Genomic DNA, 26,929 nt, shown 5'->3' with positions numbered 1-26,929 from the left:
TTGCCTAACTATTTTTAAATCCCTGTAGAACTGGAACCACGTGAGCTAGCGCAATAATTTTTTTTGCATATGAAACCGGAGGAGTTGTACATCTTATGCCATCAGCTTGTCCTAGGTCACGGTTTCCTTCCACATACGGCTTTGCAAAAACTGCATAAAAAGCACTTGCAGCAACAAAAACATAATATTCCAGAAACACGCTTTGCCAATCCAATCAGCTGTTCATATCACTTCCTACGTTGGAATATAGGTCAGCGCGAACTATCGCATGTCCGCCATTACCTGCCCGAAACCAGAAGTGACGTAATTTTCGCGGAAAATGTAATCTTTTACCTTCAGGGCCTTATAAGCCTATGCTGGTATTTTTAAAAGTTATGTTTGACTTTATGCTTTTCTGTATCGTTTCTGGGATGCTTAGAACTAAAATTACACTGTTGGAAATAGTTTATTTTGATGCAGATGCTGTTTCTTTGCAGCAAGTTGGGAAAAGAAAAACTATAGCCAGCCGAAGATACAGCAGTCTTTCACACAAGGCTCTTATGAGAAAACGTCCCAGCGCCATAAACAAATCACAGGAGCCATCTCGCATTACATTTGTAAAGGCATGGCCCCTGTTTATGTAGTTGAGAAGGACAGCTTTCGTGACCTCGTCAAAGTCCTTCATCCGAGGTACGTAAGCACTCCAGTAAAGTCGAGTTGCCTCGCTTATATGACGCGTGCCGGGCCAACGTAGAGAAGGATGTTTGCAGTGTCGTGCATTATGCCTTGACGACTGACCTACGGACGAGCAGAGATACGCAGCCCTACATGAGCATAACCATTTCATTAACAAAGACTGCACCCTCTGCGCTCGCTGTTTACAGACTGCGTACTTTCCAGATGACCACAGGTCAGGTGGTATATCGTGATATATATTGTTATCGTGATATAAAATAATTCATATCGTGATAAATATTCTTTTCCATATCGCCCAGCACTACCTGTGACTACAGAAATGATTGGAACACCTAAATTCAATGATTTGGATGGACGAGTGAATTCATCTGGCATTATAGTGTAGTTCTCCATATTTTCCTCTTTCCTCTCAGGTGACTGAGTGTAGATTCTTGTTATAGCTTTTAGCATTTGCATTCTTGGAAAACTTGGAAGTTGTCCCAGTGCTCTTCAGGACCTGTATACACACCTTAAATAACATCAGCACGTGGGCCACTCTCCAATATGTGAAAAATGAAATCGCTCCACAGTCTTTATCACCAGCATCACTGGATAACTGCACCAGCCCATCATCCGCTCAGCAGCCAACAGTCATCTGGCTTGCTGCTCCCTTTTACCTATCCTGAACGAGTCTGTCCCTCCGTAGAGGCCAAAAGGACCATGTCAGGCCTCAACTGTCTCCATGTTAACACCACATCACTAAGCCCTATGGGGAGAAGTTTAATGCATGGCTTCTGTGACAGATTTTCCGTACCTGTCACCTTCCGTCTCCCTTCCACTCCATTTTCTTCTCTTTCTCCACCTCCTCTCTTCTGTCCCGCTTCCTGCCCTCTCTGGTTCCCCCCGCGGAGGAGCGGAACCGACAGACAGCAGGCCTAATTGAGATGTGTGCAGTTGGGTCACTCTCCCATGGCTCTCCCCTCCCATCAAAATGAGAATTGAATTAGCCGGCCCGATGGCTCCATCAGCATGAGATGTAAAAGCTACTGGTTGGAGACAATCAGACATGGAAGTTCTAAATTGCAGGAGAGACTTTGAATTGGGGTAGACTGAGTGTGGCGATGAGCTATGGGAGGGAGACAGATGTTACAGTTAATGGGATTTTGGGTTCGGGGTTAGAAGAATATATTTTCTGACAGTCATCTTAAGATGTCTTTCTGATCGTGTTATTCAAAGTGACCCGTATGTATTTTAACATGAGTTTAATTCTGAAGACATTGATAAAATAAAAAACTGCACTCCTAACTACATTACTGGTTCAAGTTCCACTGTGTGTGAGGTAGAGGCACATCACAGACCTCCCCTCTCCCCAGGTTCAACTTTAAAATAATCTGTCATGTCAAAAAAACCTGGTGCCTCTCTAACTTTATGTGTTTTCCTGCTTCTTTCTTGTTCTCTGCAGTTAATCATGGGCTTGGGCACCCAGGGGGCAGAGAAGAAGAGCGCAGCATCCATCGCCTGCTTCCTGGCAGCTAATGGAGCAGACTTGACCATTCGTAACAAAAAGGGCCAGTCCCCTCTAGACCTGTGTCCGGACCCCAGCCTCTGCAAGGCTTTGGCCAAATGCCACAAAGAAAAGAGCAGGTAAACGTTCTCATCTGACATTTTGCCGAATTGGATGTGAAGATCGATGCCACTCATGACTAAACAGTGAATATGAAGTTGGAGCCAGGAGGTACCGGGCCGAGCTCAGCATAAAAAAGCAAGCGTGGACAATCTGTACAAAAGCTTAGGTGAAACGGTTTCACAGAACATTATGTGCCAGGCTGTTCCTTGGCTAGCTGCTTCATGGAGTCTCAGGAATTCAACACACAACCAACCTTAAAGCTGGAAAGTTAACATGCTTATGATGCCTTTTTGTCCATCAACAAGATTACACAAAAATTACCAAACTGAATATCATGAGACTGAGCAGATGTGTGGAGCATAGGGGACAGGAAAAAACTTGAAATTCTGGTGCTTTCATTGATTTTTTTTAAAACCTCAGATGCAATCATTTTTTATAAACTGTGGAGAGAGGGAAAAAAATCAAATGCATATTTAGCAAAAAGAATAAAGTATTTCCAATAGCACAATCAGAGTTCTAAGTATCCCAGGAACTTGTAATTAGACAGGCACAGAGTCAGACATCTCTTTTTAATAGCACCCAAGGAGCTGTGATAGGCCTTGGAGGAGGGAAAAACACTACAATTCCCGGGAAGATGACATCAGTTGCTGAACATAAAAACATGTCAAAATACATGCTGACAACGTGATGACGTATATTCCAACGTAGGAAGTGCTGTGAGCAGCTGATCAGATCCGTAGCGCGTCTGTGTCTGGGCTATAATGTTTTTGTTGTTGTATGCGCTTTTTACATGATATCTGTAAACCCATTAGTGAAAGGAAGCAGCGGTCTGGGACACATTGAATGGCATTAATTCTAGGTATGCACTAAAGGGTTAAAGATATAAAGGAAGAGATAACATTTTGGTACAGTCATGTTCTATTTTGTTCTTTTTATTTCATTTCCTCATCTTTCGTTTTCTCCGGCCTCTCGCTTGTAATCGTTACTCTCTCTCGCTCACACACTCTGTCTTCTGTTCCAGCGGCCAGGTGGGCACCCGCAGCCCATCTCTGAACAGCAACATCGAGTCACTGGAGGAGTGTATGGTGTGTTCGGACATGAAGAGAGACACTCTTTTTGGGCCCTGTGGACACATCGCCACCTGCTCCCTCTGCTCGCCTCGTGTCAAGAAGTGTCTCATCTGCAAAGAACAAGTGCAGTCGAGAACTAAGGTATCAAGAAGCACAGCCGCTACTTGACACAGACAGGAGTGAGGATTATTTAATTTTTTTAATTCTTGTGTTTGTCCGTCCACAGATCGAGGAGTGTGTAGTCTGCTCCGATAAAAAGGCAGCGGTGTTATTCCAGCCCTGTGGTCACATGTGCGCTTGTGAGAGTAAGTTAACTTCACCTTTCAGCATCATTTTGCCTCTTTTGGCTTCTGTGTGAGTATTAAAGCGAATATAGATTTTTTCTCTTGCACTGATGATCTTCTTCATCTTTCCTCCAGACTGTGCCAGCCTCATGAAGAAGTGCGTACAGTGCCGGGCTGTGGTGGAACGCCGCACCCCCTTCGTACTTTGCTGTGGAGGGAAAGGTATGGAGGATGATGCCGCTGATGATGATGATGATGATGATGATGATGACCTTAGTGAGTGAATTTTCCACACGTTTCCTTTTAATCCACCCCCTTTCTTCAAAGATTTTTCTTTTTCTTTTCTCATTTCTTTACTTTTTCCAAATAATCTGCTTTACTTTTATCTTTTGCTTTGTTGCTGCTTAGCTTTTGCAGTTTGTTTATGTTTGCGTCATTCTATCTCAAATCATCGTGGCCGTTCTGCTCGAGCATCCCTGAATCGCCTAAAAAGTTTATGGTCCAAAGTCTGGACATATATAATGATTGCTGGGAAATTTTTGCTTCATATATCAAATACGTTTTAAGATATATTACAAATGAAAATCTCACCACCATTTCTTACCATAAAAATTATATATACAATAAAATGTGGAATTTGCATCAAGAAATGTTCTGAATTTTTCAGCATAAAATATGGCAAAAAAAGATTAAAGCTGTCCTACAAATTTCCATGTTTGTGCACACTTTAAGAAAAATATTGATAGTGCAGAAATAATACAATACAATGTACCTGCATGTCGTGTTAATGCAAAACCACACATGCGAAAAATTAAGAAAAGTGTTGTTGTCATTCAGTTTTCTTGCACAAGTCAGCAAATATGATGTACTGTACCACAAAAACAAACAAACAAACGATCCAAAATCATCATCATATATATCCAGAGTTCAATCAAGGCACATTAAGGCAAATCAGAGGTGGCTGAGCAGAAAAAGTTATAAATATGTTATGATTTGAGGTGGAATGATCATCACTGTCATGTTTTCTTTGTATTTTTTCATCCATAGAGACACATTTAAAAATATATATATAAATAAATAAAATTGTTACGCTTGCTTTCCAAACTTCTACATCTAAATCTGTCATAATGTAATCATTAGAACCATTTGGCTCGCACCATTTGTAGTAGCCTCCACTTAGTGGACGGCAGCCTCACTGCCATGTCTGAAATCAGCACACAGATCTTCAGAGCAGAGAAGATTTAGTTTCAAATCCCAATCTTTTAATGTAGAACCCTAGAAGCCATCTCCAGATTGACTTTTACTGAATAACGTAATAATGTCAGAGCACACAGATAACCTTATTAATGTTCCTGTGGCCTCCAAAAGTTTGACTAATCACATTCACATAGAATGGATGAACTCATTTGTAAGCGTATCGCAGAAATGACCTGCAGCTCCTCCTATGATGCATGCATATAATACCCACATGAATCCACATTATAAGAGCTCCCCCATTTCTGAAAAGAAATATGGAGCAGTTATGAAACTGTGCGGTGTTTTCAAAAACATTTTTCTAGCTGCAAAAGAGCCAGTTTCGATTTATTTTACCTAAAATATTGTGATGACAAGATGCACAAGTTATTTTATTTTTGGTTGCATTCACGATTCATCTTTCTGTTCTGACAGCGGTGCATATCACTAGTGATTTCTTCTGTTTTTGTTTTAATTTGAGTTTAACAGTGGCACTGTAGCAAGTATGCAACTTTCATGTTTACACACATCTTAATTTTTTTAATTTCTCCATTTGTCAGCAAGTCGTACTTACCAGACGTGCAAAAGTGAATGCAGACCCAAGCAGTGACACATACACTCATGCAAGGGGCAGCATTGAATGCTTTTATTTCCCCCCTTTCCCCAGTAACCCTGCTTGTTGCTTCCTGTTTTAAAAGCAAATCTAGTGTGCAAAATATACCTGGCACTTGAAGCATTTTGACGCCATTCTTCTTTAATTTGGTGCATGGGTTTCATGTTTTACCTCTAACCCAGGCAATAGTCACCTGTAAGCAAAAAAAGGGGAAAAAACACATGCGACTTTAAGCAACCAGTAGAAGAAACTCTGTTTCCCTTTCTTTCCCTGATCACTGTTTCCAACTTGCTAGTTTTGCTTCTCAGATTCTTTCTCTGAACCTCTCATAGAGGCTATAGTGAGTAGTCTTGGTCATCAGGCCAGCCGCTGAGCTGGTGAGGGCAGCTCCTGCTATAACAATGTGACTGGTTATTCCCAGCAGGGAGCTCTAACAGTATGGCAGGGGGATCCCAGGATCTTCTCCAGCCCAACAATCTGGCACTAAGTTGGTGTAAGTATACCTCCATGATCCCCTCCCTTATGAGAGCCTTGTTTATAGAGAACCTCCAGCAAACCTACACCCCCCACCCGAAGGTGCTGCCCTGGCCCCTCTCCCCCTTAACCCCCTTTCCTCCATTTCTCTTTCAGTGTGATGATATATATATACGTACGATGCACATCCCAGGAGTCACACTGGTGCTCGCCGTGTTCTGGCAGATGTTTGGACAGCGAGAATAAGTCTCAGGAGGGCATCAGTCCAGAAAATTTGTGTCGAGCACTTAAATAATCCGTTCAGGAAGTTTCACACACGTTTCATTATATACGAGCGAGCAAGCGAGCGCTGCATGATCATTTGTCCTGTGCCAGTTTATATTCCAGATAATTGCAAAGTGTGCTTTTCAGAAATCAAATGTAAAAGCAAGTTAGCGCGGACTGCCAGAGCCCGAGCTCGTTTGCCAACAGTAAACTTCAGCGCGCATGTGTTTGTGATCCTTCTCCATTTTCCAAAACCCATGTTTTAAAACGTACTCGAGCACCCGGCTCGTTTCAGAGCGGTAATGTTGTTGTGGCTGCACTCACTTTTATTGGCAATATAGTTTATAGTTTAAGAGGTCAAATCTGAGGTATTGCCACTGGTGCTAATCTTTTGGCTGATAAGTGCAGTTTGTTTTATTCTCACCATCTGTTTGCGTCTTTTTTTTTTAATGTCCAAACAGCCAGCGGAAACATCCCAGCCCTGCAGAGAGACAAGGCGAACACCAACGTCAACGCTGACGTGCAGAAGCTACAACAACAGCTCCAAGACATCAAGGAACAGGTAAGGTCACTAACCAGGTGTGGCTCGTGAACTAAAGCGCAGTTGAACTGCAAAACAATAACCATTGCTGTAAAATTCTTAGGGATCAAACGCACGCCGGCACCATAAAGTTATTGTGCAGGGCTCGGCTCGGTAGTAATACTGACATGCTAAATGTCGAAAGGGTTTTACTACGACTGTTGCTTACTTGTGTGCAGACCATGTGTCCGGTGTGCCTGGACCGGCTGAAGAACATGATCTTCATGTGCGGCCACGGAACCTGCCAGCTGTGCGGGGATCGAATGAGCGAGTGTCCCATCTGCCGCAAGGCCATCGAACGCCGCATACTCCTCTACTAGACCCGCCGACGAATTCTCTTTGCTTCTCTTAAAGCCCACGCTGAACACGCTCGCCACGCGGCAACCACACCTGCTGCTGCTGCTGCTGCCTCCATCCTCACAGCCACCCGCGTCAGCCAGGCACATCTAATTCTGTCCCACAAACGCTTTCTCAGTGGGTCGATTGTGTTCAGGTGGAATTCCTGTTACAAAACAAGGAAAATCGATGAATTGACTGAAGTTAATTGTGCTGTCCTGTCGCCGTCAGTGCAGCCAGAAAGAAAGACACCTGTTTCAGAGACTTCATCCTTTTCCCTCCCACCCCCCCATCTCCCTTTTTTGTGTTGTTTCCATTTATTCTCTCAACATTTCAAACAGTTTTCCCGTCTCGAGTCTGAAGTTCAGAATCAGAGTTTTGGATGTGATTACTTTGGGGTGAGAAGCGTGGAGGCGACGAAGGCGGCCTGTTACCGTTTGATATAAAGTTCTCATTCATCTGTTTGCAGTCCAGTGCCACTGCAGGCAGATTTTATTGTATTTGTAAACCTTTATTCAAGTGTATTTGTATTGGAAGCTCCTTTGTTTATCACGACAGTATGGTTGCAGCTTTGGCTATTGCAACGCTTTGCTCACCGACTGTCCCTGCTCTTAAAAACCAAATGTTGGCAGTTTTTGCACTAGAAAAGCAGGGTTTAAATACTCCGCCCCCCCTACGCTGACTCCAGGGGGAACCCTTGGAGCTCAGTGACAAACGCAGATATAGTAGTGTAACTGCCAGGTAGCGTGCTACGCCCCATACTTTGTTTACTGAGCTGAGTAACGACAGCAGTGTTGCGACACCCTATCGGCTGCAGATTTAAGAACAGCCGTGTAGGGATTCAAGACAAACACAACAACTCTTTCGACTTCTGTCCACTGACACCCCCACCCCCCCCCCACCTCTCTTGTTGTAATTGTTTGTTCCACACACAAACCCACATGAGGCAAACATTTCTGTAACAGAAGAATCTTGTCGCAAGTTAGTGTTAAAGTGTTTTGAGACTTGTTGGTATTGTCTAGCAAACAAAAAATATATGTATATATAAATATATACAGTTCACTGAATTGCTAATTTATCGGTGATGACATCGTGCCATTTGCTTACAAAAAAAAAAACAAAACTTGTGAACGAACGTTGGGGGGGGTAAGGTGCTCTTTGTGTTACTATTTTTTAATTTAAGTGTATTTCCTTTTCTCAAAGTCTACCTAGTACAATCTATTACAACACTAAGATGAAAATATAGAGTAAATTATTTTGTATCGCTGCCCAAACAATAGGACTTGTAGGTGTCACTGCCTTCCTACGATGTAGCCTCAAAGTCTCTCAAACATTCTGCTCCAATCTTTGTGTTTTTTCCCCATTTTTTTGACAGTAGCTTTCTAGAAATCATCAGTAGAAGCTTTTTATTATTTTGTGGCAGTTTTAAGGCAAACCTGTTCGTTTGTAAAACAAAACAAAAAAAAAACAAAAACTTTTTTGTCATAAAGTGTCTGTTTTTTGTGTTGTTATTTGAGAGGAAAGATAAACTTGCCTTACCTCTTTTAAAAAGCAGTTGCCCGTGCGGCGACTCGGCAAAGCGACTAACTAACTGCTTGGGAATTTGCAACCACATGCAAGCTAAATTTTTTTGCCTTTTAAGCAACTTTAGTACAGTTTTGTTTCTTTCCTGGTCACGACTCTATAAGCTAGAAGCACTAATACGCTTTATGGTAGTATTTTTTGTTATGGTTGTGTTTGAACAAAAAGCCCATTTGTTCTTTATTTTCAGTACCTGTAACTGTCCTTGTTAGACCTGTAGACGGTAGTATTTTCTTTGGCATGAATGTTTGACATATGCAGTACGACCTGTGTCAATAAAAGAAAACGTTCAGTCTGTATTGCTAATAAGTGCTTTTAAAAAAAACAACAAAAACAACCATATAGCTGAAATAAAGGCCTCCGTGAACCAAGAGACATTAAAGTCTCTGTTTGTTTTTAGATTCTCCTGAAATTTTAATGAGCTTTTCTTATGTTTGTTTTTGTTTTAAAGTTGAGCTCACGTGTTAGGGTCTTATAGGCGAGAAAATTAGCATTTTGTTGCTTTTCTCCTGCTGTGCAGTGTCTGCCCTCGCAGAGGAGACGGGTGGCCCAGAAGGGAGGCGAGAGGTAATAGAAAATGCTAACACCTCATAATGACTCAGCACCAGCGTGTGATAGGTCAGCTATGCTAATCAGAAAGAGACAGAAAAGTGCAAGAGTGGGGTGCGGCGCGGTGGGTTTAGGGAGTTTAGAGTGATGCATCTTCTCCGCTGAGCAGTGCGACAGCAGGGCATCTCCTGAGCAGTGAGAAATTATGACCAAAGGCCATTTATGTTCTAGCTCATTGACTAGTCCATTCATAACCTGGACGTCTTTGAGCTTGTCTCACATGCAGCAGCAGTATACAGCTGCTCAGAGCGAGACATCCATCATGCTGTCACCCTCTCACTCAGTGAACACTGTACAGGAGGCTCTGACAACTTTTTCATACCATCTTGGATCTCTGTGACTTTTTGCACGAGGCCCTTACAGATGCTGTAAAGTCTCCTGGCAAATCTGTGATGCTTGGTTATTTATATGCAAGCACTAGTCTTTAAAACAGTAGAAGACCATATGGTTGACCAGCTACATTGTTATACAGAGTCGCTAGCCTAAATCTAATTTAAACTACGTGTCAGTGGGATAAAAGCGACATACGTTCTTTTATGGATGGATAAAAGTGGTGTTGTTGACACAAATCTGTGGAGGCTTGTTTCCACCACTGGGAGTGGATATCTATGAGTCAAAAATTTTACCTACTAACTCAAACATCTGATAAAATAACTTCAGTGGCAGGAATGTGCTTCCATAAAGTCGTTTCTGGTTAAAAAGGCTAAAGCTGGAAATTTCCTAGCAGTAGCAGGTCATAGGCTTGACTACCAGTACACATTTACACACACACAGAGGGCAACAAGTTACTTATTTTTCTGAGACTAGTAAGAAACTGAACTGTTTGACTGATCTCAGCCTCATCTGGAGTCAGCTGTGAAGCTGTACCTTATTGCCCAACAATGTTGCAGACGTCATTGCTTCTCTGGAAATGTCTTTCACAAGAGTGACTTTGGTTTGGGATATTCAACCATGACATGTGAGTGTAATGTTCGCCTCATAAAGCCATAAACCATTTGAATACCATTACAAAACTGGCTGGTGGAGCCAGACTACTCTGTGTCCATCACTCTTGACTGACTGCAGACCCCGCTGCCATGCTGACTGACAGTCGGGGTGCCGGAGACGCTGCTATCTCTCGCCTTGCCGCTGCCTGATCCTGGGGAGCATCCCTGACCACCTCACCCACCAGTTTCAGCTGCTTGAAGATTCCAGTGTTTGCTGACGAGGCTGTGGGGGCCTGTTACTCCCACACCGGGGGGTCAGCTAATCCACTCGCTGCCCCGCGGAGTGTGAGTGATGGTGGCCCAGCACGGGCAGGCTTGAGTGAGCAGCAGATAGATATGAAACAAACCCCCGGAGAGCGGAGCGGGGCGACCACGATCAGAAAAATGACTGCTACCCCGCTTCGAGCCTCTGCTGTGATCACTGAGAAGGGTCAGTGACATCCATCTGTCGGAGGACTGAGCGTGCCGCAGGGGGGAGGAAGGTGTATGGCTCCCCACTCCCTCAGGCTTCGCCCTTGGCACTGGCTCTGAAGTTATGACCCGACAGACAGAAATAAATGCACTCCACACACATCTAACGTGGAGTGAAGTTCCTCACAGGGCTTGCACATGCAGAGCTCAGAGCACATCACAAGGTGGCAGTACACCCAGCGACTAAACACTACTGGTTTCTGCTGTCATGAAGGGCCTTGTATTTGTGGACAGCAACACAGTCTGTTTTGGTTTTAGACACCATTTTTCCTCATCCTGCAGCTCCAAAACGACCACACCAGTTTAAATTTACGACTGCATGCAGAACATGACGAGCTGTGATCCCACAGGTCCTCTGCTAACTGAGCAAAAACGTACCCCTGGACCCAGAGGTAACACACAATGAAAACAAGTTTACTTATTGCACATGAAATGCATTTTTTCTGAGTTATCTCTATTGACTGGTGAGTTTTGTTTAGTTTTTTAAAAAGAAGGTAAACTTGGTGTGGGTTTAGACCTCGAGCCATTTCTTAGTGTAAACAGCATTGGAGAAATTCAGACTTCAAAAGCTTAACGTTTTCTGAGCTTCAGAAATCAATTGCTCCATGACTCCAGTCAGGCCACACAGAAAGACGGTGAAAATGCTTTCATCCATCTTGCTGTGGCCCGGTTGGGCTTTTCCTGCCATGTTGGAAGCATTGATCTCTGACTGTCTGAAGGTCCTCTCTCTCTCTTTCTCTCTCATGTCATGCAGTTCAGAAGTCTGGCTGAATTTATTGTCTCAGTTTATGGTCGGGCTGAGCAAAGTGCAATCTGGTTGTCTGGACAAACTCTTCGAGGACCAGAGAAGAAGGGAGGGACGTGACAAAGGGGGCCTGGATTTGTACATTGCTGCATTTTGGGATCACTTTTTGTTTTTTTAAAGGAATTTAACACAGTAAATTGCTGACAGACATGAGCAGTTTTATTTTTAACCACTGGCACAATAAAGATAAAATGTCTTCATGTTTGTCAGTTTATAGTTGTTTTTAAAGAAATTAATTAAAGTCATTCAAATGGCGCGATATGATACAATCCTTCACGTGTTTTCATGTGTTTATATGGTGGCGGTGGTGGTGGGGGGTGTACCTGCAAGCTCCACCTTAGACAGTAAAGCCATAAACTCAGTTATCCTCTACCTCAGATCCTTCTTCAAAACATATAGGCCCCTGACTTGCTGATTGCTTTATTGATATCGATCTGGGCAAAGTGTCGAACCACTTGTTCATCTCCGTCAGAAGCGGTTAATCGGTATTTATGCAGTGGGAGGAGATGGGGGAGGTTGACACAAACAACGTCTGAATGAAACAGAGTCCTGTAGGTGTAAGGGCATAAGGGAGCAGGAGGCTCAGTGCCAGTTTATCAGGTACTCTGTATTAACACAGAATAACTGAAACACGTGTCCACAGTGAGCCGTCACAAATACATCCATAAAAATAACCAGGCGAGCTTTAAAACCCCAATCAATAATCCATGCAGTGGACCGCACAGACATGTAGTTTACTGAAAATGTCAAATCTCTATGACAACATGGAAAATAGTAAATGTAGTGAAAAAAATGCAACAATCTATAGAAATATCATCATAAAACGACTGCTGTCAGGACATAATCACTTAAGAAATGAAGCTTTACGACCCTTTTAAGCAACACAAGTCAATACAAGTGAGCTCATTATAATCCAGTATACTAAAAATGAAATGACATGCAGCCGTAATAGCAGTCGCTGTAAATGATAACAGTAGATTACAGGGAACAAGTCAATAGTAGCTTTTCATTTAAATGTTATTGGGATCTCCAATTTGCTTCCCTCTGTCTTTCACACCTTTGCTCTCTTAACCTTGAACTGTAAGTAATCATGAGCAACTGTATTCAAATGGTTTGCCGCCGAGGGATTATTCATGCCCATTCCTAATCTTAATTTGATGCAACATTAGAGAATTTGCCTATACTAGCACAAGCGTGGAAAAGTATGGTGCTGGACCAAGGCCAGGAAGATCGTGAAGGACCTCAGCCATCCCAACAACGGACTGTTCTCTCTGTTGAGGTCAGGAAAGAGATTCCGCTCCCTGAAGACCAACACAGAGAGACTGAGGAGGAGCTTCTTCCCGCAGGCGATACGGTCTCTCAATCACACCACCACACAGTACTGACCCACACATATAGTTCTTACACACACACTGGACATTCTGGACATTGTTTTGCACTTCATCACTTTAAGCATATTTGCACTGCACAAGACACTGTATAATGTGGATTGCAGCTGCTGTTATTGTGTGTATATATATTTATATTTCTCTTACATTCTTATAAATGTCTATACTTTGTATTTTGTTGTACAGTTATCTTATTTTCAACTTTAATTTATATATTTTATCTTATTCTTTCCCAGTTAAATTTACCCTTCATTCTTTTTGTGTTGTACAGTTATCTCATTCTTAACTTAATTTTTTTATATTTTATTTTATTCCTTCCTGGTTAAATTTACCCTTTTTTATTTTCATATTTATTTATTTCCTATCTTATTCATAGCCTTTTCTTTTTCTTTAGGTCACGAGCAGTTGTCCAAGCATTTCACTACATATCATACTGTGTATGACTGTGTATGTGACAAATAAAAAATTTGAATTTGAAAAAATTTGTATGCTGCTATATCACATCCTTATGTGAATTAATTACAGTTTATTAGGCGTGGAGGTGCTGCACATTCACAGCTGCAAGCTGAGCACTCAGAACGACATAAATACTGATTAATGGCAGTTGACATTGCATCGGCTGCAAATGCTTTGTCCAGGCGTTGCATATCATCGCAGTAACATTTGATGCCTTGCTACCTGAAAAATATTAATGCGAGGCTTTTAACTCTGTAAAAATTTAGCAAACATCCTGCGGCTTTTGACCCATCGGTCGTAGCCCACTCTTGTGCCGTCCTTATCATCGCAGCACGATTGGAAACTGGAGCCGTCGAGCCACATTTACAGTGCAAATGTTATCGTTCCAGTGACACTTTAAACAGTCTTTATCAATATATAGTCATTCAAGGTTTATGAGCTTTGATAAAATGCCACTAGCGAGCAGGGTCATTACGCTGTGTAGCTACAAGGTGTCATTTCAGATTACAATTATTATTATTTTTTTCTGCAGAACATCTGGAACGAGCTGATGCTCAAGAGTTTAAGATAAATACTCGGTGGGTCTAGAGAGCAAAAGATATTGATTTCCCCCCCTCGGGAAGAGCGGCGTGAGGGCAAACTATGGTGTGAGTTTGGCAGAACCTTATCGGCCTATTATCTTTAAAACAGTGGGTTATCATAATTGCTTACTTAATAATTCTATAAAGCCGTGGCGCTGCAACCTTTGCCTGGGCAGTAAACTGTCAAGTGCTCAGATTGAAAAGATTCATGATGAGGTTAGAAAAGCTGCAAAGATTAACAGGCCTAGAATTTCAAATCAAGTAAAAATGGGTCAAAGTACATCCAGAATTTGTGATTACATTGATCTACTAAGGCACACGCACGGCTAAACCTTTCAAAGAGGCATTATGTTCACATTTTAAGCTACTTTAATAAATCATTAAACAGCACGAGTATCAAATCAGGGCAGCTAGTAACCAGCTCCGACACTGTGGGTGTCTTTAGATGTGATTAGTTTCACGGCATTACAAGCGCGCTGAACAATGGGGTAGCCGTACTTCATCAACAAGCGCAGATCTCAACACACTGTGAACCCTCAGCTAAGCAAACAAGGCGGCGTTGGTGTCGCTGTCCTCCCGCACGCTGCCAGGTGAGGCTTGGGGATGGTGAGGTAGGTGGTGGGGGGGAGATCAGCATTCAAAGCCACAGTTTCTAATCATTGTAAAACCAGATAGAGACAACAAAGAAACTCCCCAGAAGCCAGACTTTACTGAATTCCCCCAACTGATGCCTTTTTTTTCCCTTTCTTACGATCTCTTTTCATTACTGGAAAACAGGGGCTTCTATTGAGACAGCAAATGCTACAATGTACATCTGACAGGTGCTCGCTTCTGCCGAGCAGGCAGTAACCTTGGAGGGAGTAGACAGGAATGTAGCAGCCCTATCTGAGCTCAGAGGGAAATGCTGACTGCAAAGACCTTTTTTTTTTGTTGTTGTTCTGAGAGAAAAATCAATATTCCAGAGTCCATCACATGGCCAGGCAATTTAGTGCTTTTTTTCTCTCTCTCTCTCCAGGTGGCTTCCAACTATGTGAAACAAGCTCAGAGTGACCCCTGGAAAAATAGTTAATGGCTAACTTCTTTATCTTTGTTTTACAGCCAAGGGTTGTACCTCCAAATCAATACGTGATACACAAATATCTCAGGGCTCCGTGGTCTGGACGGGGAGCGATGACGAGGGCCTGAGAGTTAGCCAGCTTTACACCACCTGCCAGAGGAGAATGATCTGATGTGGAAGGCCAGAAGCTTCTGGTAGAGTCAGCGTGAAAAGCATGTGGTCAGACTGTGTTAGTTAGATTCAAACTATGCATTGCTGCTTTTAAATCGGTGTTAATACTGGTCTTTTAATGAAGGGAGATATCTGCAGCTTGAAGCTTTTCCCCATCGTCAGATAAAAAAAAGCTCAGTTAAGAAACAGACGGTTGATTTTACACATCAGTTAAACTGGATTGGATGAAAAAATTAAGGGGAAAAAAAGCTGTATTGCTTGATGGGCTTAAGAGATGCTGGTAATCATCTCAGTCTTCTCCCATAATCCACTGCGGGAAAATCTTTAAAGAACATATGATCAGTTATTAGTCTGAAACGGATTTATTTTTTATGATTTGATAAATTGTTAAAGCCACATTAAGGACATGAACTTATATATATATAATATAAACACTGTTCCGTGATATTTCAAGCTGCACCGGAATAAATATAATGAGTTGAGTTGTAAATGCGGCCCTCTGCCTCCAGTTTCTGTTAATATTTGTGTCGGTGTGCAGCCTGGGAATGCAACACATGGGCCTCGATAGCAGACCCCTGCTTTTCTTGTAGTGTTGCTGGTACTGACAGATGGAACTAACACAATTTTTTTTTACAGCAAAGGCCAACAAGCTTGAAATTTTCTCGCCTCTCTCAGTCTACTCTGGCCAAGATAGTTGATATCTGTCACCGTCTGGTCCTTCGTCCCTGCAGACCTTGCGGTAAATCAACAGAGTGGCTCCCAGACAGATAAAATGCCACATCAGAGTTTAAGAGGCCTAAAGCAGGATGCAGTTCCCAACCAGCGTCATGGTGAGGGAAAGGAGCATCCACTTAGGGAGGGCAGACAACCACCCCCGTCCTCCCCCCTCCTCCTCCTCCTCTGATAGTAGCCGTAATCTCTGAGGTTGACCTGTCAGTCAAATCTTGGAGACAGATGACGTGAGGCCCCTGATAGGCTGTCTCCAAAGGAGGAGACACCAGCCGGCCGCGCTGGCCGACGGGACGGAGAGCAGGACTCAAGACGACGGACGGACGGATGGGGGGGGGGGCACATGAGGAAAAGGTGGGTCAAAGAGGTGGTGTGGTGGAGGAATGCCGAAAGCAGGGAGCGGTGGGGGTCAGGGAGAAGGTCTCCTGATGAGCAGGGAGACGGCGCTTTGCTGGGGATCGTTGCATGGCTGACAAAGTTTACTTAACACCAACCCCTGGGAGCACGGGTCACGGGGGGGGGGGGGGGGGGGGGGGGGACCACATTCGCCTCCAGCTCAAAGGGTTAAGTTTTTGTCACAGGAAAAGGAGGACAGTGGAAAGGCCTCTGTGTTTGCTGATATAGTTTATAAGTAGTTATCAAATCCCTTAAGAGACCAACACACTTACTTTTAAAATGATCACCTACCCTGCTATTGTTAAAAGTATAACACACATTTTTACTATTATTACTATAACGATTACATTTCACAGTTTTATTGCTTTGCCGAAATAATGACGCTTTGTTGACACTTTAAGTTTCGCTTAACGACTCTTACCGTCATCTGTTTCATCCGAGTCGAAGAAGCTGTAACATCTGTCAGCCAAACACGTGATGCCAGTAACTACGAGCTTGTAGTAAAATGCTCGTATTTGTCTGAGCCAACACACTGCTCGTTATCAATATTGGATTTCCTGACATCACGCCGCATAACTGTAATGTGTTTCTGCAGCCGACTTTTGAATTTAGACGTCGGACTTTCCCACAGTAAAGCGCGTTAATGAGAAAGTGCTTTTATTTCAGCTGTTACAGACCTTACAGTGGGCTAAATCCTAACCCCCATGGCTGCGATGTTTCCTGCGCTTTGGAAAATACACAAACAACCCTGTTGTTATTTTATTGTAACACTGCAGTTTCCCATCAGTGTCACCATCTTTGCCCCGCTTTAGGTACACATAAGGTAGGCTAATGCATATGCCCCATTTTCCCACAAGGATTTTGCACTTTCACAGAGATGTACTGTCACTGGGCAACTGACAAAGGCTATCAGTATTACTTCAATGTCAACAAATCCAAAGTAATCCTGAATGAGTAGCGATAGTCATTTGTTTAATGTAAAGATGTTATCAATTTTTACAAGCTTGCAGTGTTGGCTAACTTCTCCCATGTTCTTTAATAATCAGAGTCTTCGCCTCAGCACCCAACTGAGGAGAGAAAGCAAGCAAGTCTTCCCTTGATCGCAGCTACTGCCCATGACTCCCATTAGATTACAGAGGAGATTTATCGAATTGGCTTCCGGTTTTTTAGATAGGATAGTGACAACACTTATCTCCAGATATTCCCTTATCAAAAAACAATTTAGAGAGAGAAACAGACATTAGCTCAGATTTTTTTACATTGCAGAGTGCTCCAGCTTAGCCTCCTCGGTACAAGGGTCTGTTTGCACTGTGCACACAAACCTCCATCTGCCCGGATAGAGAGGCATTAGCATTGCCTTAGTGCTCTCTTGATGTCACTGCCATTACGTTTGCATCAAGCTCTTGGACTTTGAGTCTTGGTTAATTCTGCCTGGATGGGGAACCTCCAATCATAACGGACAAGAATTGGTTGCACTGGTTTGCATTTAATTTCATGCAGCGGTGTTGACTGACCGGGCGGCTTCAGTAGATGGTGAGAGAGGTCACCAAGAGGTTATCCTGATCTGAGCTTGATTTTAACCGTGTATTTATCAAGAACCCAGGGAGGCATGTTCCTGTGTGCTTGTGTTCCTGCCAGTGCATGCTTGCACCTCTGCGCAGAGAGAAAGAGAGACGTTGTGAGGCAGGAGTTACTTTTTGAAGCAGCTACAAGATTTTGACAAAGGTATTTGTCAAGTGTGTGTGTGTGTGTGTGTGTGTGTGTGTGTGTAAAGCCAGAAGGCCATCTGGGGGAGTCAGTAGGCAGAAAGCATACACTGCTGTGCTTATGACCCTGGAAGGATATCAAGAAAAGAGAGAGAAGAGAGAAAAACACAAACTTGGCAATAAAGTCCCACAGAGCACGCCTGTTTTTATGAAGCTAATAACGTTTGATTTACAATTATTAACCAAGAATCTGCTACCTTTTTTTTTTTCTTTTTTTTTTTGGACAAACATCTGTTGGCATGCTAGATGAGCCAGTTCGTGAAAAGCTCATGTGCCCAACAAGCATTCTCACTATTTGTTCTTTCCATGGATTACGCCTGTAAAATAGGCTGCAGGTGTTTGGGCCTTGGAGCACGGTGTTTAGGGGCCACGTTAACTATTAACACAGCCATATAACACTGTTACTGATTACCACCTCTCGCTCCTGAGACTCCCACTGACCTGAGTCACAGGTAGGAATCCCACATAGGTGTGGATTTGCTCTCATGGTGTGGATCACTTACCGGAACCACCACATGTGGTGTTGGAAAGCGGCCTCCCTCCTTTTCATAATTCTGTTTTCTTTTTCTTGTTCATTGTCCTTCTTAGCTTCCTTCCCTCCCACACAGACATGCAGCTGAGTCACCTCCCTCGCTGGATCTTTTTCTGTGACCTTCATGGTGACCTTTATCCTCTCTGCCATAGAACGCCAAGACGTGAAGATGTCTGGTATAAGAAAAAAGTGGAACCATGTTTGGCATGTAGTGCTGGAGGTACTTTAATCTGGGGAAAAAGTCTAAGGTGTGGGGGACCACAATGAATGACTCACAGCATATGTACAGCAAGGCACGCTGCTGAAAGATGCTACATTACTTTGTAATTTTTTTTAAAGCTTAATCATATCTTATTCAGTAGTTGATGCCTTACCTAAGTTGAACCCCCTCCTATACTCCCACTCCCCACCAGGCCTAAGCAGTGATTATTTTATTTATTAGACAAAAGCTACAAATGTATTTAATTAGCCTAGTGTTCCTGGAAACATTTTTTACATACGAAAAATTCTAAAAGCTAAACACAACAATAAAGATTTACAATATAATAAAAAAAGAATAGTAAACTAATCTTTCAGCTGATATCTATCCATTTATGTCCACTAATCAAGATATGCTGAATTTATTGCATTTATTGCATTCACTTATTTCTCTCCTGCTGGCATATATACAGTCACAGGCCACTTTATTAGGTACACTTTGCTAGTGCTGGGTTGGCCTTGCTTTTGCCTTCAGAGCTGCCTTAATTCTTTGTGATATAGACTCAACAAGGTGCTGGAAACTTTCCTCAGTGATTTTGGTGCATATTGACATGCTGCTGCAGATTTGTCAGCTGCACATCTACTCAGAGCTGGTGACTGTGGAGGCCAGTTGAGTAGAGTGAACTCATTGATTTGAGCTTTGTGACCATTGCACATTGTCCTGCTGAAAGCAGCCATCAGAAGATTGGGATCATAAAGGGATGAACATGGTAAACAATGCTTATTTGCTACTAAGGGGTCCAAAGTGTGTAAATATCCACTACAATATTACACCACCACCAGTCTGCACTGAACCTTTGATACAAGAAAAAAATTATCTATATTTCCAGGTTGTTTACACCAAATTGTAACCCTACTATGTGAATGTGTCAGCAGAAATGATACCAGTCATCAGACCTGGCAACATTTTTCCAATCTTGTGCTGTAAGGTTTTGGTGATTCTCTTTAACAGTGTGGTCTTCTGCTGTTGTAACCCATCTGTTTTTAAGGCTTCTAAATGCCGTGTCTTCAGTTATGCACTTCTGCATAGGTTGCAACGAGTGATTATTTGAGCTAGTGGTGACGTCCTCGAAGCAGTCTGACCGTTCTCTGATCTCTGGCATCAACAAGGCATTTTCACTCAAACAACTACTGCTTACTGGATATTTTCTCATTTGTAAACAATTCTCTGTAAACTCTAGAAAAGGTTGTGTGGGAAAATCCCAGGAGATCAGCAGTTTCTGAACTACAATCACTGTTTCAATGTTCAAAGTCACTTAAATCATTTTCTTCTTTATTCTGATGCTCAGTATGAACTTCATCGGGTGGTCTTGAACATGTCTTCATGGCTAAATGCTTTGAGTTTTGCCATGTGATTGACTGATTAGATATTTATGTTAGATTGAGCAGTAGCCAGTAAGTGTATATACATACAGTTAACAGTTTTATAGCAGATTTATCCAACTTCACCTCTTTTCAGTCCAACAATCTTTCAGGCAGAAACATAACAAGTTGAATATTAAATGGTTTACACTTCTAACTATAACGGTCCCCAGAGTACCATTATACATAATACTGAGATGGCTATAGCGAAATAGTCTGAACAGCTAAAAAAAACAAAACATTATTTACACCTTCTTCTAGTCAAATTCTTCTATGTTTTTGTTTTCTCCTAATTGATGCTTAGTAGTTAGTTAAACATTTATAATTACCCAGTTGAGGGACCCTGTTTCCAAATGAAAACCTCTTTAATAGAGCGCAATCATATCACAACAGAATCTTACCGACCTGTTTGAGAAGCAGCTGGTGGCTGAAAGCAACTTTCATCGAGCAATGAATCTCCGCTTCTGCTGGCATAAAATGATGAAGGCTGTAAAGTATCTTTTGGTGATGTAACGACCTAAATACTTACAGACAAGCATTTAATACAATCAAAACCTTGCAAATCAAAACTGGAGCTATGTTGTCTCAGTCCTCCTACTGATAATAAATCAAAATTACCTTTTTTTTTTTATAGCTGCTGTATGCTAGGTTAGCATATATAGGGAACCCATGGATAGCTAACCAGCTAACGGCAGCGTTTAAAAAACACGTTTTTTCGCGCATTAGCTTGTGTTGTGGTTTTGTTTATAAACCAAGTGTTAAGCTTTTAGCCGGTGTGACAAAGTGGAAATCCTTGTCAGGGCAATTCTACAAGCGTCATGTCCAACAAGGGATAACTCTCCCCAGCAGAAATGTATGCGTTATTAGAGTAAGTACCTATCATACATACAATACTATGCAAAAGTCTTAAGTCACCCCTCACTTTGGTAAGAAAATAAGGAATATGTGCACAAACAAACATGAAAATACAACGTTTAAAGTTAATATTTGATATGACCACCTTTATTCTTCAGCAAAGCATTTAAGTGGTCTTCATGAATATTTCTCCAGGCTTCTTGAAGCACATCCAGAGCTTTTCTTTGGATCTTGGCTGCCTTTTGTTCTGTTCTGCATCAGTCCACCATAGTATTTTCATGCAACCTTTGAATAACACAAAGTTAGCATGCTTCAGTTTGTTTTGCAGAATATTTTACAATATGAAAAAAAAAAAAACCCTGTAACTTCACACCATGTATCCGTTCAAATAAAATGAACTGTTCAGAATGAGGACATTAAATGTAAGCTTTAACTTTCCAGTTTATCAAATGTGGCTGAGCAATGCTTACCTTTAAAACGATCTCCTTCCTCTCCTCCGTCTTTCTTGCATCTTTCTCTGAGATGTGATGTTGTGTCACATTAATTTCTCTCCCTGGGAACTAAAGTAGCTGCGCATTTAGGTATGCAGCAGACAACTGCACACAAACTGTTTGCGTATTTGCTGATTTTTGTTGAGCTTTTCACTTGCTGAAAAAACACTGCTCCCTTTATGCTCGCTCCTCTTCTGTTGCTAAACAGATGCTGAAACATCCGGATGTCCCGCTGACATACCAAAAACTGACTGTCTACCTAAAAATGAAAGTGTTATAAATGTGTCTGTCATTAATGATATAAAGTCATTTGGAAACAGAACAGTTCTCATACAAGGTAGAAGTTGCAATGAGTTTTTGACAAAGTGATTTCTTTACATCGTTTATTTAGGTAAAAAGTTTTGCTGAAATTAAAAATGTCTTAGAAATCAATATAATATGATAGAATTGTTGTATAAAAATATTTTAATTGACATAAAATACTTGATTTTATTGTTTTTACACACACGCCTTTTGTACTTCCTGCTGACTGAGTGATGCATAGACCATATACATTAATAGGACTGTCTATGTGTTTCCTCCATTAAGGTCAGTTGGGTTTGATGTGTGATGTAACTTCCCTCAAATGCAAGAGCAGTCAGAAGTACTCAAGTACTTGCTTCGTTACCTCCCACCTCCGATGATAATAACTAAAAGACAAAACCTGGGCATCGTGTTCAGGTCATCTTTGCCGTTGTTCCACGCATTTTCTCACACTGCGTCATGTGGTCACACTGAAGATACCGTTGGTATCTGACAAGAGCTCCATCCTCGCCTTGATTCGCCGCTGTTATCACGTCGGTTTAATCGTGCTTCATGGATAATATCAGTCCAGGCCTCGGGCTGGAGCGACGTCTGCCTGGATGCAGCATCTTGAATCTACAAGGCTGCGTTCTAGCAGATCTGTAAACACTTGGCTTAGTGGAGCCTACGAGGCTAAGCTGCTGACCGGCGTCTATCAAAACAAAGCGCACACACACACTGGCCAGGGTTCGTCTTAATGTCAGTAAGAATAATGGCAGGGGTCAAACTGGAGGACAGCTCCTTTTGAAGTTCAGAATCTGGTTTGTAAACAGAATCAAATTCTCTTTTTAAGGCAGCGTCTATGCTCCCAAAGTAATGTACCAACGATTTAATAGCCACAGGTGTGCCATTCTGGGTTTTTTTTTTATACATATATTTATATTATGGTTATACAACTTTAGTTTTGATAACATTCTTGTGAAATAACTGGCGATGTGGACGTGACTTTGACACTGAAGGGAAGTCGGGCCAATCGAGAACTGAGCCAATGGTAATTCAGATCGGCCGTGTCTTTCTTAGTCTCTTTTGTTGGAGCACACAGTTCAAGTCACAATAAGCGACTTAACTGTACGTGCCGCAGATTGCCCTGATATGGCCCTTTTTGTGTCCAACAGCCGAGCCAGTGGTGGTCAGGGCTGAAGCTGAATGTGTTTGTTAGAAAGAGCAGAAGGGCCCCGTGCTAATTCACTTGTGCATTCAAAATCTGTTGCTGTGAAGTAAAAGGGACGGTCTCGCCTTTGCTTTTCGACCAAGCTGCGAGTTTTTCCACCAACGTGGACGCAGACCAGCCTGAGATATTATACTCCCACCATGGGCAAACATGCAAACACAGCGAGCCACTGCTCCGCGTGGTACAGTACACACCGTTAGAGAGGGCACAAAGGAAGGTGCATGATTGGTGTGTTTGACGGCGATCTGATAAAACCATAATTGGAGCATGTAGAATGCATATGTTTTTCAGTCAAACAAAAGCCCCGGTCACGCCATAGAAACTGCCTCTCAATGTTTTCATTGTCTGGCAACTGACTCAAGTGAAGGAGAGGGCGACAGAAACCTTCAAGTCAGTCTGAGAGTGTGTTTAATGTGTGCGGAAGGGGAGCGGCGTGTACGTGCGTTTATCTGCATGTGTGTTTAAGTGTGAGAGGCCGAGACGAAGCGAGGCTGTACGGTCACAGAAGGACAAGCGCCGTGCAAAGTCGGCTATGTCTGGTGGAGCTCCAGACACTTTTGAGAGAAGCTTATCAGATCATAAAAGAGCTTATTTGTTCTACTTGCTGAAAAGCTGCAGACATTTTTTGCACACATTTTCTCCTGGAAAGGAGTGTATTTACAAAAAGGTCAGGGCCGATGTTCGACACTTCCTACTGGACGGTTACTATGAGACATCGGTGGTAGTTCTTTGCGACATCCACGTGCCCAAATGACAAAATCGAAACTTTGATTTCCTCTTCCCACATCTGCAGGTTTTTGAGTCAATGCTTTTTGTAGAGTTTTCTCTCAACCAATGACCACTGTAGGAAGTGGTTTTGGTGAAATTAAAAGACAGATTTCTGTGCAGGATGGAAGGAGCGAACCCTCAAAAAGTTACAGGATAGACTTTAACTGATACTAAATGTGACCTTTTCTGTGACCTGACCTGTCTAAATTGTATAGATGTACATAATCAGGCTGTATAAACTTTATACACGCAGTCATTCATTCACTGAATTTGTGATGTAAAGAAGAGTATCTCAGTTTTCTTTCTTTGGCTCCATAGCATCACAGTTGCTCCTTTTTGCACTTTTTCTGAAGCCATGTCTCATTTTAAACCTCAGTCATGATGTGTTTAACCCTATAAAGAATGGAAAAGGAAATAATTACCAAAAAAACCCACCTTTTTTTAATGGAGTCTTCAAAAAAACCCAAACAAAACCCAGACATTATATGTTAATTGCCTATATGAGTTTAAATTTGCATCATATTTGCTGCCACCAGCAGTTTTTGCCTTTTTTTTTTAACAATATGAAAGTCTAATAAACTCATTAAATCTCTTGTATCAAATATGATAAACTTGCCGTTAAAGGATTAAAGCACAGGCGACCAAGACAAACCTTAAAAAATAGATTGCACAAGTTTGAGTAAGTTGCGGTGCTTGAAGTAAGATATGGGTTTCTTGCAAATGGCAATAAATAAATAAGGAAGGCTTGAGAAAATCTGGTGAGTCGTTACTCTTTTATGGCTTTTTCACGCACTGGAGTCCCTTCTTATAGTCTAACACTCTCAAACACCTGGTCAGCTTCTTAAAAACGTAAAGATTTTGTTGTTTTTGTTGAATTTTAACACAAATATATATGACATAAATTCTGCAGGTTTTTCACTGATTTTAAGAATCTGTAACTAAGGCGCCATCAGAAGGAAGAGGTCATATGTCTTTTCATTAACTCTGGAATCACCCTGGGTGATTTGATGTGTGATACGGGTGAAGCAGAGATAGCATGCGTTCTAGTCAAGGGTCCCACTAAGCCATGCCAGAGAGAAGCAACATGCACAACACCGAGACCCAAAAACTTACAGATAAACTAATTCAGCCGTTATTATTCTTAACAAAACCTGCGAAAAAGACTGTGCCCTAACTTCCTTCAATATCCCATCTGTCTCCCACTCGTGAGTTCAACAATTGGTGATTGTCTTATTTCCACCACACACTCCTCTGCTATCTTTCTAACAAGCAGCTGAGATTTCGTAGACCTTGAAGCCTGAGTGGGATAGCAAGATCTTCCAGCTGCTACAATGCAGCGCCATGCCCGAGTATCCGATCCCTCCAAACTCCCTTAAGCCATCCCGCCACCTCCACCTCCTTGCTTCCAGGCTGCCTCTGCTTTGCTATCAGCGACGCTGCCTTGGCCAAGGCTGTTTTCTCTCAGGCTGGGGCTCCAAACAGCTGATTCAGGGAAAGTAAGAAAATGTACTGGAGACCTGACCTTCTCTCCTGAGACAAAACACACAGAGGGGGACTGGCTCCACAGGATGGAGACGCTAGCATGGAAACAATAACATAGCCTCAGAATCTACGCAAGAGATGAGGCTCTGTTTTCCAGAGACAGAGGTGCAGAGGCGTCTGTGAGCGAAGCTGCGTCCTCTTTCGTTCTTCTTTCACTACAGGTTTTACAAACATTTGTAAACGAGCCGAATACTCGTCAGGCTGAATAATGGTATCAGTGAACATTTGTTAATTTTATCAACACTTAACAACATGGTAGCGCAGAAAAACAGCTTGTCTGACCCAAAGTGAACAAAACCTAATGCTAATGCTCAATACCTGGCATTTTGCATCTCGTTTGTTTAACATATAGACAGAACCAGAATTTCTTAATAATCCCAACCCTCCAGTCTCTTGTCTTACCTAAGCTAATTGGCAACTAGCTGAATATTTGTACTGGACACGTTACACAATTAAACAGACTTCAGTGATTTATTTTGATTTAAATCCTATATTAAAATTTAAAAAAAGATTTTATATTATAATTATTATTCTAAACAAAAAAACATCACATTTAAAATGTTTTTTAAAAAGGTTTTTTGTAGTACTGTTATTATTTTAATAATAATATTACTGATATTAGTTACACTGAAAAGAATAAATCAGTCTGGGTTATTGAAAACAGATCAGTCACATTACATTTACCATAAAACTGCAAAGAAAATGGGACACAATATCATAAAAGCCTTAAAAGATTAATATAAAACTATGTTTTCTGTAAGAGAATGGAGGGTGCTGGAAATCACTGCATGAATACAAATAAAGCACAAAAAATAAATGTAATTTTTGATCGACTGAGGAGAAGTAGACAACTCGAAACAAATTGAAACGGGAGGATTTTTCTTTCTTTCTTTCTTTCTTTTTTAGTTGTTGATAGGCCCACATACTCTGGGCTAAATCATGACCATAAGGTGTGTTATCAGCACAGAGCCGAATGTGTAATGGTATGTGGGTGTAGTAGCGGATGAAGGCATGAACCCAGTTAACCACATTTGGCACATTATCTGTGATAAAGCAGGCCTCAGACTCTTGAGTGGCTGAGCTCTTCTATGAAGCAGGAATGGAAAAATATTTACCTTTCTAAACTTCATTAGCCGCACCTTTAATAAAAAGAAACATATTGACGTCATCTAATTTATAATGACTTTCTTTTTCTTTTAGTGAAACAGTTTCTCACTTTCAGATTTTAATGTTTTTGTGCTATTTTCAATTCAATAAAGGGTCTAAAGTCGAAAGCAAGGTTGTCAAAGTCGTTGTATTTAGTGTTAGATGGCCATATTGTCTCATCTGGCTACTGGCGAGAAACACAGCTGCCAAACTGGGACTTTGAAATAACCTGATCTTATGAAATTTGGCCCTGATGTGCACTGAATCTAAAATCATAGCAGGGTATGAATTTAAATGTAGCTTCCAGGAGTGTTGTGTGTCAACCGGACCA

At 41.9% G+C, this 26,929-nt stretch overlaps 1 protein-coding gene and 1 long non-coding RNA gene across 9 annotated transcripts in view; one reads left to right on the top strand and one right to left on the bottom strand.

The window, feature by feature from the left end:
• Nucleotides 1-9,109, top strand: part of mib1 (MIB E3 ubiquitin protein ligase 1) — a 57,240-nt gene extending 48,131 nt beyond the window's left edge. For 2 of the 7 annotated variants that reach the window (XM_006792112.3, XM_006792110.3), the window contains 7 exons: nucleotides 2,117-2,298; nucleotides 3,303-3,492; nucleotides 3,578-3,656; nucleotides 3,771-3,911; nucleotides 5,903-5,974; nucleotides 6,681-6,781; nucleotides 6,979-9,109. In XM_006792112.3, coding sequence (XP_006792175.1) covers nucleotides 2,117-2,298; nucleotides 3,303-3,492; nucleotides 3,578-3,656; nucleotides 3,771-3,911; nucleotides 5,903-5,974; nucleotides 6,681-6,781; nucleotides 6,979-7,119 — 906 coding nt within the window. In that variant the 3' untranslated portion in view covers nucleotides 7,120-9,109. The remainder of the gene's footprint in view (nucleotides 1-2,116; nucleotides 2,299-3,302; nucleotides 3,493-3,577; nucleotides 3,657-3,770; nucleotides 3,912-5,902; nucleotides 5,975-6,680; nucleotides 6,782-6,978) is intronic. The other 5 variants (XM_035908382.2, XM_006792113.3, XM_006792111.3 and 2 more) reach the window with 5 other exon arrangements.
• On the bottom strand, nucleotides 5,531-20,774 carry LOC102780226 (uncharacterized). Of its 2 annotated transcripts, none has more exons than XR_004843676.1 (3): nucleotides 20,689-20,774; nucleotides 18,635-18,836; nucleotides 5,531-5,674 (listed from the first exon to the last, which is right to left on the bottom strand). It is a non-coding gene; the product is annotated as an uncharacterized LOC102780226 (long non-coding RNA). The 2 variants fall into 2 exon arrangements; XR_004843675.1 differs by lacking the exon at nucleotides 5,531-5,674 and adding an exon at nucleotides 6,973-7,301.
• Between the last annotated feature and the right edge of the window lie 6,155 nt (nucleotides 20,775-26,929).

This window comes from Neolamprologus brichardi, chromosome 18 (assembly GCF_056152115.1).
Source record: "Neolamprologus brichardi isolate AB-2024 chromosome 18, ASM5615211v1, whole genome shotgun sequence".
NCBI lineage: Eukaryota > Metazoa > Chordata > Actinopteri > Cichliformes > Cichlidae > Neolamprologus > Neolamprologus brichardi.
Note: the sequence above shows the minus strand (reverse complement) of the source record. Positions and strands in the feature narration are given on the sequence as shown.